General features: G+C 32.3%; 1 protein-coding gene across 1 annotated transcript in view; it reads right to left on the reverse strand.

The window, feature by feature from the left end:
* Window positions 1-499: 499 nt before the first annotated feature.
* Window positions 500-19,749, reverse strand: part of LOC148603398 (E3 ubiquitin-protein ligase ubr3-like) — a 42,298-nt gene continuing 23,048 nt past the window's right edge. The window contains exons 23-36 of the mRNA XM_088553603.1: window positions 19,106-19,239; window positions 16,509-16,619; window positions 15,498-15,692; window positions 14,967-15,100; window positions 14,306-14,385; window positions 12,809-12,917; window positions 10,923-11,020; window positions 9,547-9,665; window positions 9,025-9,129; window positions 8,385-8,510; window positions 7,601-7,771; window positions 7,068-7,277; window positions 5,663-5,802; window positions 500-4,415 (exon numbers count right to left, since the gene is read on the reverse strand). Of these exons, the coding sequence (XP_088409729.1) occupies window positions 4,298-4,415; window positions 5,663-5,802; window positions 7,068-7,277; window positions 7,601-7,771; window positions 8,385-8,510; window positions 9,025-9,129; window positions 9,547-9,665; window positions 10,923-11,020; window positions 12,809-12,917; window positions 14,306-14,385; window positions 14,967-15,100; window positions 15,498-15,692; window positions 16,509-16,619; window positions 19,106-19,239 (1,850 nt within the window). The 3' untranslated portion in view covers window positions 500-4,297. The remainder of the gene's footprint in view (window positions 4,416-5,662; window positions 5,803-7,067; window positions 7,278-7,600; window positions 7,772-8,384; window positions 8,511-9,024; window positions 9,130-9,546; window positions 9,666-10,922; window positions 11,021-12,808; window positions 12,918-14,305; window positions 14,386-14,966; window positions 15,101-15,497; window positions 15,693-16,508; window positions 16,620-19,105; window positions 19,240-19,749) is intronic.

The following is a 19,749-nucleotide window of genomic DNA, read 5'->3' on the forward strand; positions in this document are numbered from 1 at the left end:
TTTCATGTTCATTGTCTGAATATAGCTGAAATATTGCTGCTCGGAGGTTAAACCCCAACAAACAAACAAACAAACAATTTCCTCTGTCTCTGCAACCCTCTACTTTTCTATTCAAATGAAAAAGAAGAGGATTGCAGGATCATAGGTAATTTGGACTAAGCAATTGTTTGGTGAATGTTTATAACATAAAACAGAACAATCTCTTCTGAATTTAACCTAAGATTGTAGGAAATGAGTCTTTTTTGTCGTCATTAAAGTCAAAATTTCTATCTACTGTGAGGATGTGTCAACATAAGACTGAATATTATATTGACTCACTGCTTGATTAAAAAAAAAATCAAAATACAAACAATACAAAAACTCATATATAAACACTTAGCAATTGGCTTTCACACGTGTGTAAATTTGCATGTGTGCAAATTTACACACACATGTAAAATTTGTGCATGTAAATGGTGCTTTGATTGAATTGTTTTGGTTGTGAAATAAAAACATGACAACTGTTTTACAAATTTTATTTTGTATCACATTTTTTTCTCTTCTGCTGACTGATTCAGTCTGTAACATAATAGGCAAAATTAGAATAGAAGTCAACAAAAACAACCCAACAAAATAATCTGTTGTCAATATCACAAAAAGTCAAAAGAGTAAAAAAAATTATCAGTTTTACAGCTATAGCACTAACATAGAGTAAGTCACCAACTTTGATGTTTTTTGTTTAATTTCCATGTTCCTAATAAGAAATGACCAGATAGACAGTGTATATAGCTCCTTACAATGTAACAAATGGTTCATCAGATTTCTCAAATCAAACTATCTGACAGTATTTTCAGCCCCAGGTTTTGTGAGTACTGAAGTAGCAGTATTTCTAAAAATCAGACAGTAGGTGATTCATGCATGTCAAAACCCCATCAGATCATTTTTATTTCTTGTTCAGAAATAGTTATAGACCACATAACAAGTCTTAGTTTTTCATTCGGTTGTTGCACTTTTGAGATAAAATTTATATAGATTGTACATGAAATTGGCACATTGCGAGTTATTTTTCTTGATTTGGTTCGATTTGGTTGATTTTAGTGGGTAATTGAAGTTCAATTTTCTCAAAAGTACAGATCTAAATACAGAAAGGACTATTGTCACATAAATATATAGCATATGTACAACAAAAAGCATCGTCTGATCCATGGGTTTTTCTACACCATGAATCACCTTACCATAGGCAGTGTCTGGATTTTATATGGACTGGTACTTAAAATACTGTCATTTAGCTATGGAGATGGGAGGAATCTGACACTCAATGAGTTATAATGTAAGATGGTTTATCTTTAATACTTTATAACAATGAAACTTACAATGTCAACTTTCATGTTTCAATTCTCTCAACCTTTGCGTGTAATGTAATGTCAACTTGCATGTTTCAATTCTCTAAATTTTTGCGTGTAATGTAATGTCAACTTGCATGTTTCAATTTTCTCAACCTTTGTGTGTAATGTAATGTCAACTTACATGTTTCATTTCTCTCAGCCTTTGTGTGTAATGTGATAAGGCAAAACACTTTACTTTGTTTGAGTTATAATGACATTCAAACCAATCATTTGCTGAGAATAAAAGCTCACATGCAAGATTATCAGTATTTACACACAAGAAATCACTGACAAAAAACTTAAAAAAACATATTTAAGTCTGAGAAAATTTTCAACAATTTGTGACATCAATGATTTCAAAAACTTTGATTGCAGAATATTAATTCAGTATTAGACCCAATTATAGGAACTGAGGATTTAAACAAATCATTAAGTACCATTCAAGGTAAGAATCATGCAAAATGTCATTCATGGTGGGAAAGCCTACACATTTTTATTTTTGATGTTTTGTCTAAAATGCTTATGTTTATAGAAAATAACATGTGGATTTCCATGGAATCTTTAATCATTAGAGTTATAAATTATATACTGTAGAATTCAAAATTAAGGGAGATAACTCTGTAAATGACACTAAAATGCAGTAAAAACCACTGGATTTTCAATGTGAATTATCTCAAAAGAGCAGACAGATTGGAATAAATGATTATACATTTCATCATAAGCAATTTAATAACAAAAATAAAAATGTAGCTTTATTTGGGGTGGATCACATATTACAGAATTTGCATGATTTTTACAAAGACTGATACTTAACAGCACCTCTTCTGCAAATGGCAAAAATGCAAAGATGACCCACTGAAGATACAAATGTGGCTGCAAACTCAGAACTCTCCTGCTGATATATCATTAAACTCACCATAACATTTCTTAAAATGAAGTAGTTGAAAATTAAAGCTTAATTTACCACTTGAACATGTTTCACAAAGTGTGCCTTAATTATTCTAGTAAAATGATCAAGTCCAATTGTGTATAAAAAATCTAGTAACATATACCTGATATAAAAATAATCATTCAGTTGATTTTTCAATTGCAAGACAGAACTGTTAAGAAGAAAAATCAATATTTGTACTCTTTCCAAAAAAGCCGTAAGGAAAATAACATACGCTCTGAATGTGTTTCAGAAAACTAAAATAATATGTAAATGTCTCTGATCAGAGACCAACTTAAATCTCTGAGGCTACAGCAAAGTTTTGATTCAAGGCATAATAAAAAAAAAATAATAATAAAAAAAAATACATAACAGAATGAACAAAATTAGGAGCAAACCAACAAACACATTGAAAACAAAAATCAATTTGATCTGTAAATAACGTACAACATCATAACACTTTTAACATCAATTTAGACGGCTTAACATTCTTTCATAATTAGTATTTTCTTTAATGCAAAACATCACATTAATATGTTCTATATTATTCCTTGTACTATTATTACCAAAACAGAACAGATGTACAGGCACCAGTTATTCTTACATGTCTTGTCCCTAAAGGGAAAGGCACACAAAAAATAAATGAAGTTTCACAGAAAGCCAATGAGTGGCGTAGTATTACAACAATATAAACTCCCATTATAATAATTTTACAGACCTTGCAAAAGGTAAGATTGCATTTAAGTTCAAATGACAAAATCATAATAGTAAATGCATACATAATTGCTTAATTTAATGTAAGAGATACCTACACTGCTGGAGGATTGAACTATACATTGAAGCTAAATCATGTAAAAATCCATATAAAAATAGCATTATAAATGTCCATCTGTGATAGCTTACAGCTCTGAGTTAAGACTGATTTTTACAATAACCCTTATCACAATTAAATGCATTATGTTTGAGTATGAATATTTTTAAATTCTTCTTTTAAAAAGAAAGTTTGGACTTTTTCAAAAGTTTAACAAAAAAAATTTACTTTTTGATAAGACATATAAATGGGTGGTTCTGTAATATACACAGTCATACATTCTGGATGAGACTGCATGTATTTATCAGCGTAGAGACATAGTAGACAATAATATAATACATACATTAGTTTTTAACACAAGGTAATTATTTGGCACTAATTATACAAAGAAAAAAGAGAAATATAAATTCTAATCTACATGTAATAAACCCTGAAACTGAGATTAAGCCGTTTGGAAATTTTGGTCAGGAGTATAGGTCAAAGACAGAAGGTTTCTGTATACAGGAAGTAGAAGACCTGAAATTGTATCTTATGATATGGGACCCCATACTGAAGTTGAGTACCAAATGGATGTAATTTATAGCTCCTGATGAAAATGTTAAGAAAATGTTTTCCCTTACCTGAACGACCGATATTAACCATTCTATAAGACAAGGGCAACCCGGCTACAAAACGAGGTATTTAAACTGACATGTGTTCTGTATCAAACATGTGTTAATAGTGTTATGAAAGGGATATTAGTCACTTTTGTCTGAATTTAAATCAACCTCATCATTACTGGAGAGTGGGCGTATAAAAAACAGTAAATTCGTAAATTAGCTTTGAAGTAATCTTAACTACACATGTTTTGTAATGTCAAATATAAAAACTGGATATTATTATTCTTTTAAACAAGAGTTTGATCTTCTGAGCGAGAGAACATGAGGCAATGTCTGAAAGTCAGATATTCACATGTATGCTCAACAGTTATACAAATCTAATAACAATGATTTTTATATCACAGCTGAGCATCAATATACAACATGTGTATTACATAATTAATTTGACAAAAGAACATTATCTCCTATTACAATTGCAATCTTCGAACTAAACACAAAACAGTTTAAAATGAAAAAAAAAGGTAACCAATCAAATCATCTTGATCCTGAACTTGATGCCATCTTTTAATCAAAAACAAATGATCTACCTTTGAATTTAAAGTCTATCTAAATGCCAGATCCAACGTTTACAGGAGTGATCAAAGCTGTGTGACAGCCATTGTTGTCTGAGGAGATTGTACCTTTCTGGACTGAGAAACAAAGGCTTTCCTCTCCTGAAATAGATTCATCATCTTAATTAGAAACTGTAAGTAATCAAAATGTTAGCACTGGAGGTTTTTAATTCTTGTGAAATTGTAGCATGCACAAAATTTCAAACGTTACATGATGTAAAATCAAACTGTGATCATACATTTGCATTTTACATATCATTAAGAACTTCTTTTTTTCCTAATATGTATAAATTGAATGTCAAACCATACTATTCATCCAACCACACACACATTTTACAAACTTTTTTCCATTTCACCTTTTCCCCAAATTTTTAAACCTGTCCAAAAGTTAATGTACATTTACATTCCAAAACTATTTAACAGAGTATTTATCCTACACTGTAATCATACTCAAATAAAACCAATTTCAGCTTAACAAAATTATTTCTTTGATGAACAAAAAAACTAGACACTTTTATCAATTTGAATTTTCTCGCCAATTTTACTAGGTTAAAATCACTGTTTCTCATTTCCTGTTTATTAATAGTAAATCAATAATGATAGGATGGAGAATATGACTGACAAGTATGTTAAAGGAAACATTTTAACACATTTTACACTTCTTGACACATTACTGCAAGAACTAAATTCCCTGAATTCATATTTATTACTAAATATCTTTCAAGGCTAAAAAGAGTCCCTCAAATCTTCAGTTGATATGAAGACTAACTCTTAATTTTAATTGCAGAAATAATAGAATATTATTCAGCTGAATAAATGCAAGAAACATATATACTGTTTATAAAAGAGGTATTAAATGATATAAAAGGAATTACATTTGAACTATATTTTTATGTAGCATTCAGAAATAGTAGCAAAGTTCAAGTGATGGACCAGCAAAATAAGGTATTTTGGTCCTGAAGGATCAAAAACCCAAAAATCTTGTCTTTTTTCCAATAAAGCATACTGTTTGATCTGTTATAATTCCTGATAACTTTATCTTAAAAATTGTAATATAGGTCTATATAAAAAGAGCTTTACTACAACTGCAGCAACTTGTAATTGTCACTTCCATTCATCCCCCAAATACCTCAGGATTCCTGAATTACTCTCAACTCTATAAACTAAGTTTCTGTGAGGTTTTTTTAATTAAATGGTATCGATTTCCATGGTTTATCATATTTATTGTTTGTGGAATTTTGATTTCAATGATATCTTTACAGCATACTATTTTCCATTTTGATGAGAATTGAATCTTGGTTTTCGAATAAATAGTTCTTCTACCAAAGTATTATGACATATTCACTTACTTGAGTTCCCTATCCTCTTCACCATGATCATCCAGGTACATAGACCCCCAGAGTGTGGCCCTAGGACCTCTGATTACCACCACTGTACTAGAGTTGATCAGTAGATATAACCCCGTCCCAGCTCCACACTGGACTGAATGCTACAATGATTACACAGTCATGATTACAACATACTTCAAGAACACAGTCCACCAATGAAATAAATTGGAATAAGCATACATTCTAATACTGTAACAGCATCAATTTTTGCAGTATACCTATTTTCACTTTTTTTGCAATGGACAGAAAAACTTGAAAAAATACTCTTACGAAATTGAATTTTAAAACTATATAGCACTTATATTTTTTTTAAACCATGAAAATTGATACCTGCAAATATGTTTACAGTATGAAATCCTATCAATGTAACTCAATATATTACCCAATATGTCTACCCCTGTGGGATTCAAGTGCAGAAATATTAGAAAAGAAATAATTCTTATTTGGGATGGTGTTGTACTCATTTACACACAGATTTAACAGTCAGTAAAAAATAGTTGATACTAAAACCATGTGTTAAGTACAACATTATATATACAATAAATATTAAGTATGCCATGATAACACTGAGGAAGGGCAAGCCTGGTTTTGTTGTTGACAGACGAATTGTCATGAAAATTAACTGTTCAAAAGACCATTCAAAGATTTGAATTCTGTTAACTGTAAGTGAAAAATTGAGAAATAAATCAGGGAAACTCCATTTTATCATTGTTTTACCACGGGCTGGCGATTTTTTTACTCTGAGCAATAGTGAGGGGTTTAATAATGACATAAATGGCCCATGTTAAAACAATCATAAAATAGAGTTTCCATGATTTTTTTCGATTCTAATATGACTAGTTCCTTCATATTTTTGTATAGACACAGCCTACGTGTTGCAATAAATGTTGGTCATGAGTTTAATACTTGTTACCATGGTTGCAGTCTAAAGAGCTTTAAAGCCAATCATATTAGAATCAAACATTGAACATCATAATTAAAATGCATTAACAATGACAAACTGTAATATTATTTAACAGTAAATAAAAAAAAGTGAAAAATTGATTTTTCCTGGAACCATAGGAAAGTCAACATTTATTTGAATTCTAATAGGACTAGTTTCTTTATATCATTTAAAAGATGCAGTGTATATGTTGCATGAAATGGCCATCACTGTATAGCAAAGTTCTGTTGTGGTGTTGGTAAAATTGTGTAAAACTTATCTACATGAATGATGTCTGAAATAAGACTGTCATACATCTATGACATTGGTCATATATTTAACAAAGTTTTACCACCACTGTGGTATAAAGACCTTAAAAGCACAACATATTAGAATTTATACTTAAATATGGCATTGTCTTCTGATATTCAAAGAAAAACTTACATGTACACATTCAAAGCTGCTTTGCTGTTGACAACATGACTGTCTGAAACAGAGAAACTGTCCACACACAAGACAGAGTGCAGGGTCCTTTGGTACACTGCTGCACATTCCACATTGTCTACTGTTGTACTGTTGGAATATCTTATAGTAGTGATGAGGCAACGCAATCAGCTGTGGGGCATACCATAATGGGGAGTACATAGCCAAACCCTGTAAAACAAAATCAGAGTTATTTACTATACGTGTACCATAATGCTGAGTACATAGCCAAACTGTTTCATAAACAAATTATTTGGTTATCAACAAGATTTTTAACAACTGCCTATCCACTTTGCATTTGTTGGAGCCTAAAGTCAACACAAGGTCTCTCCACTCAGCTTGTCTCATTAACTTGAGGCATACTATAATGGTGACCTCATGTTGGGACTTTGATTTGCTAAAGAAGGAAATTTAAGATCACTTCAGTAGTAATGATTGATGATCATCTCATGATCAAATTATCTACTTATATCTAACAATGACTTTTGACTTACCTTTGCATCAGTAGGCTGTTCATTGATAAAGTTAACAAGTTCAGTGCACCAAATTCTCGTTAAAGTCATGGGTTCATCTATCAGCCAATGGAGAGACTTGTCACAGGTCCCATCATAACCTTTGAAAAGGCCAAGGTAACTCAGTAACATCTGGAACTCTGTGGAATTGTCCTAGTGAGAAAATAGTCATAGGTCATTTTTTATATAAATAAAAACAATCAGATCATGGGTAATGAATTATGATCAGTAAAACACGGTCCTAAAATAAACACATTAGACAATTAATGCTCTGTATGTGTAGATACACATAACATTTTACTAGGAGACAGTTGTGAATATTTACATCACTCAGAGGGAAGTAGCTTCCAGTAGTAATATGGGTAAATGCAAACTTCGAAATATGAAACATGTAGCTATTACTACAAAAACTGTACGTCAAAAGTCTAACATCAACTACTGTGAAAGTACTATTGTTCGTGGGGTACCAATATTCGTGGTTTTCGTGGGTATACCAAAACACGAAATTTTGTTCCCAACGTAAAGGAGATTTCCATTGATGTGTATACTGAGAACCTAAAACACAACAAATTCAAGAATATACGAACTTATGTTTCCTCCCCAATCCACGAAAATTGGTATCCACAAATTAAAATACCCCCACAGTATACAAATTACTGGAATTGTAGATTTACAAATGTTAGTCCAACAGACCATCATTTATTTTTATCTTTAGAAGCTATAATATTCATTCTAATTTTAAGGTTTCACTCAATGATTTAAATACCTGAGGTGCAGGAAACTCCTCCTCATACAGATGGAATCGAATCAATGAGGCTATCTTTAGGAAAGGTAAACAGTAATCCTGTACTGCATAGTCTACACTCTGTGGGGACCATACACTCTGACATATCTGGTAAGTAAATAATATCAGTGTCAAAGGTCACCATTAACAAAGGCACTTTGTGAAACTTTTCTAGTAACTCATAATTAGGAGTGAATATTTGCATAGTGAATGAATTAAAAAAAAATCCCAAATGACCAAAAGCTAAAACTTATGAAGAGCTCAATAACTGGATCATCTCTAGACTTCAGTCAAAATAGTAAATCTTCAAATTACACAGATTTCTACTTTACAAGTACCATACATTGGAACACTGGACTATCCTTCTATTAATTGAGTAGTGGTAAAAGAACAACTCTTTAGGATAAACCCTTATAAATAAATGTACAATATTTTTAAAAAATCATGTACATGTACTTTCCTCTATCTGGAATCTTGCTCAAGGTGTCTAGTTCAAAAACAGGTCTGTTCAAAGGGTCTTATACTATTGTCCTGAAATTCATGAAATATCTGACACAGGTTGTAAAACTACAATCAATCAATCAATCAATCAATCAATCAACCTCTATTTGGATTCACTTACTGCAGGTATATCTTTATCTACCATCTCTATATCATCATACAGTCTGCTGACCTCTAACCTTGTGATCACATGACTTAACATGCCTTCTAATGTCTGGAATTGCACCTGAAACAATACAGTATTTTTTCATCATCATGCATAAAAATCAGTTGAAACTTCCAAAACATTAGCAAAGCTCTCATCATCAATTACAATAAGAAATTTTGTACCCTATAGCGGGTTATTATCACAGGGTGCTAATTTTGGTGTATTTTGTGGTCTGTCTAAAAATACCAAAATAAATTTCACAAAAAACTAAATCATGGCTTAATTACTTAGTGCATTACTTATCATGTGCCAAAATAAGAAACCTCTAAATTTTTTGCATACCTTTTTGCTTCAAAATTGCAAAAATATTTACCCTACATCTAAAATTGTAGTAAACTAATTCTGACAGGAGGTTAACTGCTGTTAATCTTACACACTAGTATCATTTACAACTATTGTGTAATGCCTAGTAAACAACTTTATCAATACACATACCAGCCTTCCTTTTCTTCTCCAAGCATCTCTCTCCTCCGCAGTGAATTTACAACTTGTAAACACTAATGCTTTGAGGAGTATCATATTATAAAGCATTCTAACAATTAGCTGGAAGTGTTCTGAAATTTTTAGAATTACATGTACATATTGTAGTTTAGCTTGCTTGAAAAAAGCCCATAATGAATACTTCATAGTACATGTATATGAGAGTGTCAAGTAAAAATACATGTACTTCAACTTTATGTGGCAAGTTCCATTTTTCTTACAAATTTAGGTATACACAAAGTTATTTAAAATAAAACAATTTTATTTTATAAAAGGTTTAAATAATGTACTAACACATACAACCACTTTAAATGAACAAATTAATTAATTTTGTTTTTTTTTGAAAACCTACTAATGAGGCGCAGGGCCCAAGCTACTTGAAGTGACTTCCCTTTCAGAAAGACACCAGTGAGCAATGTGAACATTTCTGTGTATCATTCAATAATATTTTACTAATTACAATTATATGTGTTTTTTTATGATGTTACATGCATGCACACAATAAGCAAACATTTCTTCAATTGCAATACATGTTACTTTTTCTTTAAGTTACATATATGTATGTTAGTGACTAAATATTTTGGACAAAATGAAATCAGTCCGCTGACTGAACGATTGACTGCATTATATTTACATGGACTTTAATTTCTAGACCTCTACCCCTCTCCAAATAAGTTTTCTATTACTATTTATGAGGGTGTCCATGCAAAAACCATGCAGAGGGTGGCACAAGACATTTTTAATTTAAAAAAAAAATTCCCCATTTTATACCACAATTGCGTCCATCTTCAAAATTGAATGTTGGTTTTTGAATAATTTGCAACTGTTAAAGATAAATAAATTACATAGAAGGCATTGCAATTCATTGAAAAAAGGGAGATAACTCTCTAATTTGAACAAAATTTGGTTGCTTTGTTAAGGAACTTTAAAATCATTTTCTGAGCCATCCATTGTCTATTTAAAACAAATTATATATTATTTGACACACAATATATGATTATACATTACATTGGAATAAAAAATTCAATGGGATAAAATTTACCCTGTGCCACCCTTATCATAGGATCTGCCTAAGTTTTATATGAACATCCTCTTAAGAGTTAACAAGAATAACAAGGGGTTCAAATTAGCACCGGTCTGAGGTTCAGGACCCTCACTTTCTGATGCAGGACCATTTAAAATCCATTTTACCCTAGGTCCAGTACTAACCATACTAAACATTTACTCTTATTGAGAACCTTTCACTTCCTTGTGATGGACTTTTCATTTAGGATGCAATAATGTCCAAGACCTTCCACTCTTGTAAGTAAACAAGAAGACCAGGTAATTACCTTTCTCCAGTGTTGAAGGTAGAGTTAGTATCAGTTGTATCAGTATGGCTGTTGGGTCTCTCAGGAGTAATGGCACATCTTTATGGTAGACAGATACACTGAAATATAGAACCAATGCTTAAAGAATAAAGACATCATAATGAATGATATCAATTAAACTGCAAATCAAAACTCATGGTGTACACATTGTATACATGTAACTAACAGCACTATATACCGTATTTTGGTGTGTATAGTGTACATTTATGTATTGTGCACAGTGTATTTTTGAAGGTCTAAACGTATGAAAAGAAGTTTTTTAGACTCGGGTTGCAGTAAAATTTTGTAATACACAAAAATCGATATTTTGCTGTATTTCCTATGAAACTAAAACATGACTAAAACCTCATGTAAACATCAGTAGCTACATAAATTGGATAATTTTAATTTCGAAGCATGATAAAATTGACACAGGATGTATGAAATGGCTTATAAAACAAAATCGAAAGTCAGGAAAATCGGACATTTCCGGTTTTGGTTGTAACTCAAATTTCACAATTTTTCTTTTAAAAATATACTTTTAAGAAAGAAAATTGTAAGAAACAATCAAAATAAGTACATTGTATCAGAATAATCATTTTCAGCTGTAAAAGCATATGATAAGGAGGGTTTGACAAAAAAAGGAATCAGTTACTTTTTGGTTTTTAGTTGCTTCATATTAATTTCTAACCATGCTTTATAAGAAAGAAATATTGTACAATCTTTGTTTGAAACATGTTAATAAGTCATTTGAACCTGATCTGAAGAAAATATCACTAAAAATTTAATACTTAAAGATGTATTTGATGATTGGATAAAATTTCTTTCAGTAACATTTTACTTCTGGTTTGTTTGTTTACATTACACAATGTCTTTTCACATACCAAAATCTTTAATTTCGTGGCAAATTCTTATGTATTGAAGTATAATCTGCACCCCTATGTTCTGGAAATGATTTCTGTGTAAAAATGTGCGCATAATACACACCAAAATACGGCAGGACAATTAAGGCAGTAAAAGTGTTATTTCAGCACCATAAATTTTGAAAATTAAAATAACATAAAAATGGTAAATAAGGAGTTATATTCTTTCGTGCAAATCTACATATCAACATTCCTATAAAATTTCATTAAATTCCATGAAGCAGTAAAGGTGGAGTTGTGCTTACCTCGTTTCAACATGTTAAACCTTTAAGTTGGTTTATCACCCTCCAGAGTTCCCCAACAGTAAATATATTCCTACATGCACATCTACATATGATGCCCAACTCATCTATAAAATTACATCAAAATCCCTAGAGTGGTTTAGGAGGAGTTTCCCTGAGGAGATTTTAACATGTTAAACCCTTACAGCTAGTTGGGATAGACCAGTTCTAATTTAAATAGCTCTCTAGGTAGAAATCTACCCTACATTATACCAATGTGTCCTACATCAGAGAACACCTGTGTGATCTTTTGAACACTCTCTTTTAAGTTTAAATAGCTATCAATTATGATGACCTTAACATTTAAGTTTGCCATTCACCATAATAATTGACAGCTATTCAAACTTAAAAGACAGTGTCCAAAAGATCACACAGGTGTCCTATGGTAGTAATATAGGGCACATGGGAATAATGTAGGACAGATTTCTACATTATTCTGCTATTTAAATTACTTGCCTACCTAGATTTGTATTGAAATTGGAACTGGTCTATTTCAACTAGCTGTAAGTTGGATTAGAACTTTGTTTGCACAGGGTAATTATGTAGCACCAGTATATATTACAAGACTATAATGCAGACAAACAATTTTAATACCAAAGTACAACAGTTATCTGTGTATGAAATGAATTATTAGTATGTATTCTAAATGAATATCAATGCCTACCTGCTGGACTGTTCCGTCAGTCCTATACCAGTTATGTGAGACCAGATATCTGTGTATGGTTTGGTTGTTAGAATTTTGCTGTGCATGCTCAATACATGCATTAAAGGTACTGAAATAAAAAAGGATTTAAGATGAGTAATCTAATATGACAATATTAGCAGCGCAGGCTTGCATTTAGCTTTAAGTAGGACTTGACTTTATATGAGCAACTCGGTAGGTGTATCTAGTGAGGAAAAGAACACTTATTCTATCAATGTGCCTGGTTCTTGCTCCCAGCTTTAAGTGGAGTCATAGTAGCTATTGACTTTTGTTTCTTTGTATCTGTTACTTTGGTTGTTCTTCGTTGCTTGTGTCTGTTTTTCCAGTCTAGTCTTTATCCCTGGATTACTTTCGTTGGATTTCCACAGGAATCTTGGTTCCCTTGATTACGGGTACTCTTTAATAATATACCAACCACATTTTGCATGGACTAGATGTGAGATGTATAACTTAAATCAACAAAATTATTAAAGTGGTGTCCACCAATCTAAAACTCATAACTGGGTACACAGACACAGTTTTCCACTTGGGTCTGAACTAAAAATCATTAATATGAAAATTAATTGCAATGTATAAAGCTCCATGCAGTGGTAGTCACTCGCTTCCTCACTTACTAACCGCTGCAGACAGGCCTATCAAAATTCTTAGACATTATTCAAATCAAACTTCGTTTGACAAAAGTATTAAGTTGCTTCTTTCGGGCTATTGCCTCAGATTTTCTATTTCAGACTATTTCCATGATATTGTAAAATATCAGCAATGTCCAATCACAATTTTACCTTAAATCAACTGAAAGGTCACCAATAAACAGAAAAACATCAGTTTTGAACGTCTTAACAGAACATCACACCTCGTACTACTGGATTCACTGTGATTCTGTCTGAACTTCATAAATGCTGTTAACTTCTGTATTGTTTTGTCTACTGATTTTACCAATAAAAATTGGTGGCAATTTTATGCTGCCCATTTGTGTTAGAATTTATTTAAAATAATGAGCCTAAATGAAAGCAGGAGGTTTAGTGCACTATAAAACATGGTTTATTGAAAAGCCTGTACCAAGTCAGGACTATTGCAATGGTTTCCTACTTAATGGTTTTTACCCTGATATTGCTATTTGTTACATGGATAATCCTTTTGACAATTCTTTCTGATACTGCATAGATTTTATCAGTTTAGCAATTTGGTTATTACCATCAATCAGTTATTCTGTATTAACTGTGCGTATTATCAATAATTCACACCTGATAACATACACTGCAGACTGGTGTTTAGGGTTTACAAGGACCCCCCTCCTCACTTCAGGATGCAAACCCAGCATAAAAGCTGTTAAATACAAAGTTTATATTGGTGAAGCACTATGAAGTCTAAATGACCCTCCTTCAAATCCCCCAAATATTTTTTAAGCTGCAAGCCTGTTGAAACAAGATCATATTTCCACCACTATACAGAATAACTTACAGAATGAATGTTTCCTAGAGGCAGACGTCTGTTGGCTAAGGTTACCACATCTCTGGAGGCATTCTACCTCTAAGTTTGTCCTGTAATGATTACATTAGAGAATTTTAAACACCAGCAGGAGATAGTGTATATGTGTCAACATATCTCATAAAGATACTTATGAGGTCAACTCAATCTATTTTCAACACTGGTCATCTCAATTTTCCTTTAATGTACACAGAGAATGAAAATCCCTTATTTGGATTATTGACAGCCAACTAAAAAATCCATCAGAAGACGGATAAATTAGAGATACATGTATATATAAACGTGCAATAAAAGGGGGGATCTTATTAGTCAAGTTACAATGTATGTAAAGAAGCATAAATACCAGTTGAAAACTGACAGTATGATTTATGTGTTTTTTCTGACTTGTGTATACTTGGGGTATTTAAGTTCTTATTCATAGCTTCAAAAGCAGAGAATGCTTACCCTACCAGAGCACCTGGTCCATGCTCTTTCTCATGTGCTTTTGTTACTTTGTATGTATGATTTTAGTTACTTTATGTACTTTGTTGTGTATGTCTGTTTTCCATGTCTGGTCTTTGTCCCTGGATTACATTCTTTTGATTACCGCTATAACCTTGGTTCCCTTGATTACTCTATCAATCATTACTCTTACCTAGCAACTGAACATACAAACAGTAACACACTCTCTGATGTGTGTGAGCTGGTGTAAGTTTTAAATGCACTGTATGTTGTATTTGTCAGATCTTCCATTACACTACCCATTGTCTTAGTCAACACTGATGATCTCTGAAATAAATAACTCTACACTAATACCACTTCTTTCTCTTGGTTTGGAAAACATAGACCTATGGTAAGGGACACAACTCTTATAAAGCATTGATTACTCTTTGTATCCATATCTCAAGAATGGACTGAAAATGTTTAAATACTAGTCATACTGGAATCACATTTAATCTTCATAATGTACTTACATGACATTCCATTATTTTTGTGACAAACAAATAAGCCCAAGATTAGTGCCCTCAGAGTACATTTTAACACTACGATACACTTAAAAATATTTTTAACAATGTGAAAAAAAGAAACCTAGGAAAATGTTCACATAACAATATCCATGAAATTTCACAACAGGCAAAAAAAAAATATGTTTATAGTAAATGTATACAAAATTTATAGTACATACTGGAGTTATAGGTCTATTGACCATCATCTCTGCAATATCTTTGACCATCTGGACCTCATCTCTGGTGACGGGTTTCACTAGTGTGTACCGACTCTCCACAGGAATTATTGGTATGACAGAGTTGGCTAACTGTCGACACAATGGACACCAGTACTCTCCCTTGTTAACAGCTAGATTCTGTGTTAATTGCTGAGTCTGTAGATAAGAAACAATAAATTCATTTTAAATTCAGAAATAATTCTCATAAGCTAAAACCATATCATGGGTTTGTTTCATTGTTGTAATAATTTTATACCAAGCTATATTGGAAATCTTATGCAAGTACCGTATTCTTCTGTGTATTATGCACATTCATGTATACCACGCACCCCCTACTTGGCGAAGGAGACTGACGAAAAAAGTTAGTTTCTGTATAAAACACACACTGGGAAGTGAGGAAAAATCATGCATGTGTTGAGAATATTGGTTTTTGGTACAATCTATGAAATGCAAGAAAATGACATAACAGTCACATTCTGATATAGGTACTCATCCCGATGGACTTGACATATGAGCTGTGACAGTCCAGATGTAGGTACTCATCCTGAGTGACTTGACATATGAGCTATGACAGTCCAGATGTAGGTACTCACTCCTAATGACTTGACATATGAGCTATGACAGTCCTGATGTAGGTACTCACTCCTAATGACTTGACATATGAGCTATGACAGTCCAGATGTTGGTACTCACCCTGAGTGATTGACATATGAGCTATGACAGTTCACATATAGATACCCACCCTGAGTGACTTGATATATGAGCTGTGACAGTCCAGATGAATGTACTCACCCCTAACTACTTGACATATGAGGTATGACAGTCCAGATGTAGATACTTACCCTGAGTAATTGACATATAAGCTGTGACAGTCCAGATGTATGTACTCACCCTGAGTGACTTGACATATGACCTTACCTTGAGTGATTAGACATATGACCTTACCCTAAGTGATTTGACATATGACCTTACCCTGAGTGACTTGACATATGAGCTGTGACAGTCCAAGTGTAGATAGTGACCACAGGTCTGTACCAGGACTCCTCCTTCCCATCCTATGTTGGTAGAAAGCTGACATGAGGACTGGAAAAAAAACATAATTCCACTTTATGAGATCATTTAAATGTACACTGAAAAAGTGTAAATGTTTATCCTAATGGACAAACATTATCAAAATTGTTTTATCATTGTGAAATATGTACCAACAATGAAGATGCAAAAAATGAAAACCTAATTTTTTTTTTTATCTAGCTAGTGGATATATTTTTTTGGTTTTGACTGCAAAGTAAAACTGAGGAACAGCCTCTTTCTACTCAAACTCACATTGGAAATAGTGCATCATAATTTTTGGCAAATGTGTACAGAGGTTTCAGTTTTTTTTATTAGTTAATACATGTAGTTAACAAGCCACAATTGTTTGCTTATATAAATACAGGGCATTTCTAACATGAACAGACAACTCAGTAACATTGTAATTATTTCTTACATTTTACACAAAATTAAATTGATTTCCCTTCAATTAAGTCTTGATTTGTTTTTTTGCAATCTTTATAGTAAAATTTAGATTTTACCATTTTGACAAATAGTTTAGACTCTTAAAGACAAATCACACTAACCAGTTCTGAAGTTAGGAATTTCGTGAAATTTTAATGGAATGGTCTCAAGTATAAAGGCATTGAAATTAGCTTCTAAAAAATACAGGTCACCTTGCTTTTAACAAAGATATAGTAGTTCAAAAATATGTAAAATTGTGAGTTTTTGTCATTTTCCGAATTCAATTCAAACGTCTCTGATCTTGCCAATATTTTTACTAATGACACATGCCATACACAAGTAGATTGGAAATTGTCTGTATTTCATTCATAAAACATTAAAAACAAAATACAATGAGTTTTATCCGCCTAAAAAGACCTTGTTTCCCGCCAAAAGAAAACTAACTTTTGAACCATATTCACAGTAATCTGAAATACTTCTCACGTTACGATTTTTTAAAAACTTGCGGAATGAAAAGGTAACCATTAGCTGATGTTATAAACTCTTTAAAAAGTGGGGTCAGCGATCAAATAAGAAAGTCAATCACATTTGTGTACCATTTCTGCAGAATTTTGTTTGGTAATTGGACGTTTCCTACTCTAAATGTTATGTTGGATGACATACATCATAGTCACCCACGGAACGTCTTTAGAAGAAATAGAATATTACAACGGCAATGAAAAACTTGACTGTGAAAAATAAGCGAAAGACAAAAAGTATTACAACTGGAGAGAACAGAAAATTGGGCAAAAGGCGATATATACATAAAACCATTCAGGTTGCATGTCCGTGTCTCTTCTCATGAACATGTTATAATTTGTATTCATATTTTAAGTTACATGTACCACAATGTTTATTTATAATACTTCAATAGCGAATGACTTATCGGGATCTTAAGTTCAACACTTACAAATATATGTGGAGCGTTTCAACAGTTAGTAGTAATATTGTTACTAAACAATAGGACAAAAATATCATACAACAGTCGCCAGTGAAGTATTTTTACATGCAAGAGAGTGCACCTCCCATATGTACTTGTACAAGTTTGTGTCTTCTTGTGGCAAACTTTGTGTCAAATTTGAAATAAAAATTCAGGATCGAAATTTTCAAGAAATAAAAAGGCATGATCTATTATTGTCCTAATATTTTTCGTTTACATTAAATTATATTTCGAGCATCTATGCAGAAGAAAAAAGTTTTCTAAAAAAGGAGGCAGGACAGAAAATTTGATCCCAGAATCTAAGAAAATAAATTAGCAGGTCATCCTGGTCGGTAAACATTAATCCTGATTGTAAGGCTATATTATATTTCCACTGTTCCTAATCTGATACAGCACAGATTTTTTTAATTTGCAAATGGACGACAATCAATCAAAATTTCATACAAAAAATATATCCTCAAATTTCAAGGGAGGAGCATTCACCTGATCCACCCCTCTGAATCCGTGCCTGGATTGGATACTCCCATGAAACTTTTTCTACATTTAATTTCTTTAATATTCCTCATTTAAACATCTTGTCGTGATTAGGAAAACTAGCTCACATTCTCCAAGAAAAATGTTTGATAATCAAATTGCCATAATTCCCTCTAAAACTATCGGACAATGCTGATTATAATTTTTTTCAAAGTCTAAGTATTAGTAACATTTGGTGTAAGTTTCCTCAGAATCCATTGAGAAATTGTAGTCGTGAGTTTGTGTAGGACAAACGGACATATGGACGGACGCCTGGCATTTACGGAAGATTTTCCAAAGCAGCCCTTGAATCTCGACATCATATTGCTTCCACCGTCAAAGGGAGATAAATCACGAATTTCGCCCAAAAAGCGACGTCACAAATTGACGACAATATAGTAGTTTGTGCCATACAATGCGCATAAACAATAGTGTGATTTGTCTTTAAAAGAAAATCTGTATGTTAATAATAGTATGCATACAATAGCTAGTACTAATATTTCATTCCTTTACTTCAAGAAAGGCTTAAAATAAAAATATTTCAAAGTAGTCAATTCTGCAACTCAATTTATTTTAACTATACCTCATCAAAATGTTCAAACATGGTCTTTAGATGTTTTCTGTGCATAGAAGCACATGTAACAGGATGGAATTTAAACTTGCCACCATCTACAGGTAGCTCTATAGGTGTCTCTGTCTGTAGTCGATGGCCTAGCACTGTAAGTAAAATTATACATCTTTTTATATAGAGAATGATACATGGCAAGATCTGTATCACATGCTGTATCATCTCAAGACTTCTATATCAGCATGAGAGCATCTGGTACAAGAGCTGATACTGACTGAGGAATACAGCATGTGATACTAACTTTGTCATGTATTATACACTTTATCGTACATTTTAACAGGAGAGTTTTACAGTATACACAATGTCAGAGAGACCCCACAACAAAAATTATATAAAATTCTGAGCAGGGGTGGGATAAAGGGGTGTGATCAAGGTTAGCCATGTGACACAGGGATGTGATAAAGGGTGTGACTTTACAAATTCTTATAAAGGTCAAACATTTTAGACTTGTCAGATATTCAAAAATGATGTATTTCCTACTAAAAACAAAGAATGTAGATTTTATAATTAGTAGCAAATATGGCATGTTATACTACACCAATTTTCAAAGGTTTCTATAATTCAAGTCAAAATAATAGGTAGACATTTCAGTATATTTA

The sequence above is a fragment of the Perna viridis genome, chromosome 11, assembly GCF_037379345.1.
Source record: "Perna viridis isolate PV_CMFRI_1.1 ecotype Kerala chromosome 11, ASM3737934v1, whole genome shotgun sequence".
In the NCBI taxonomy this organism is placed as follows: domain Eukaryota; kingdom Metazoa; phylum Mollusca; class Bivalvia; order Mytilida; family Mytilidae; genus Perna; species Perna viridis.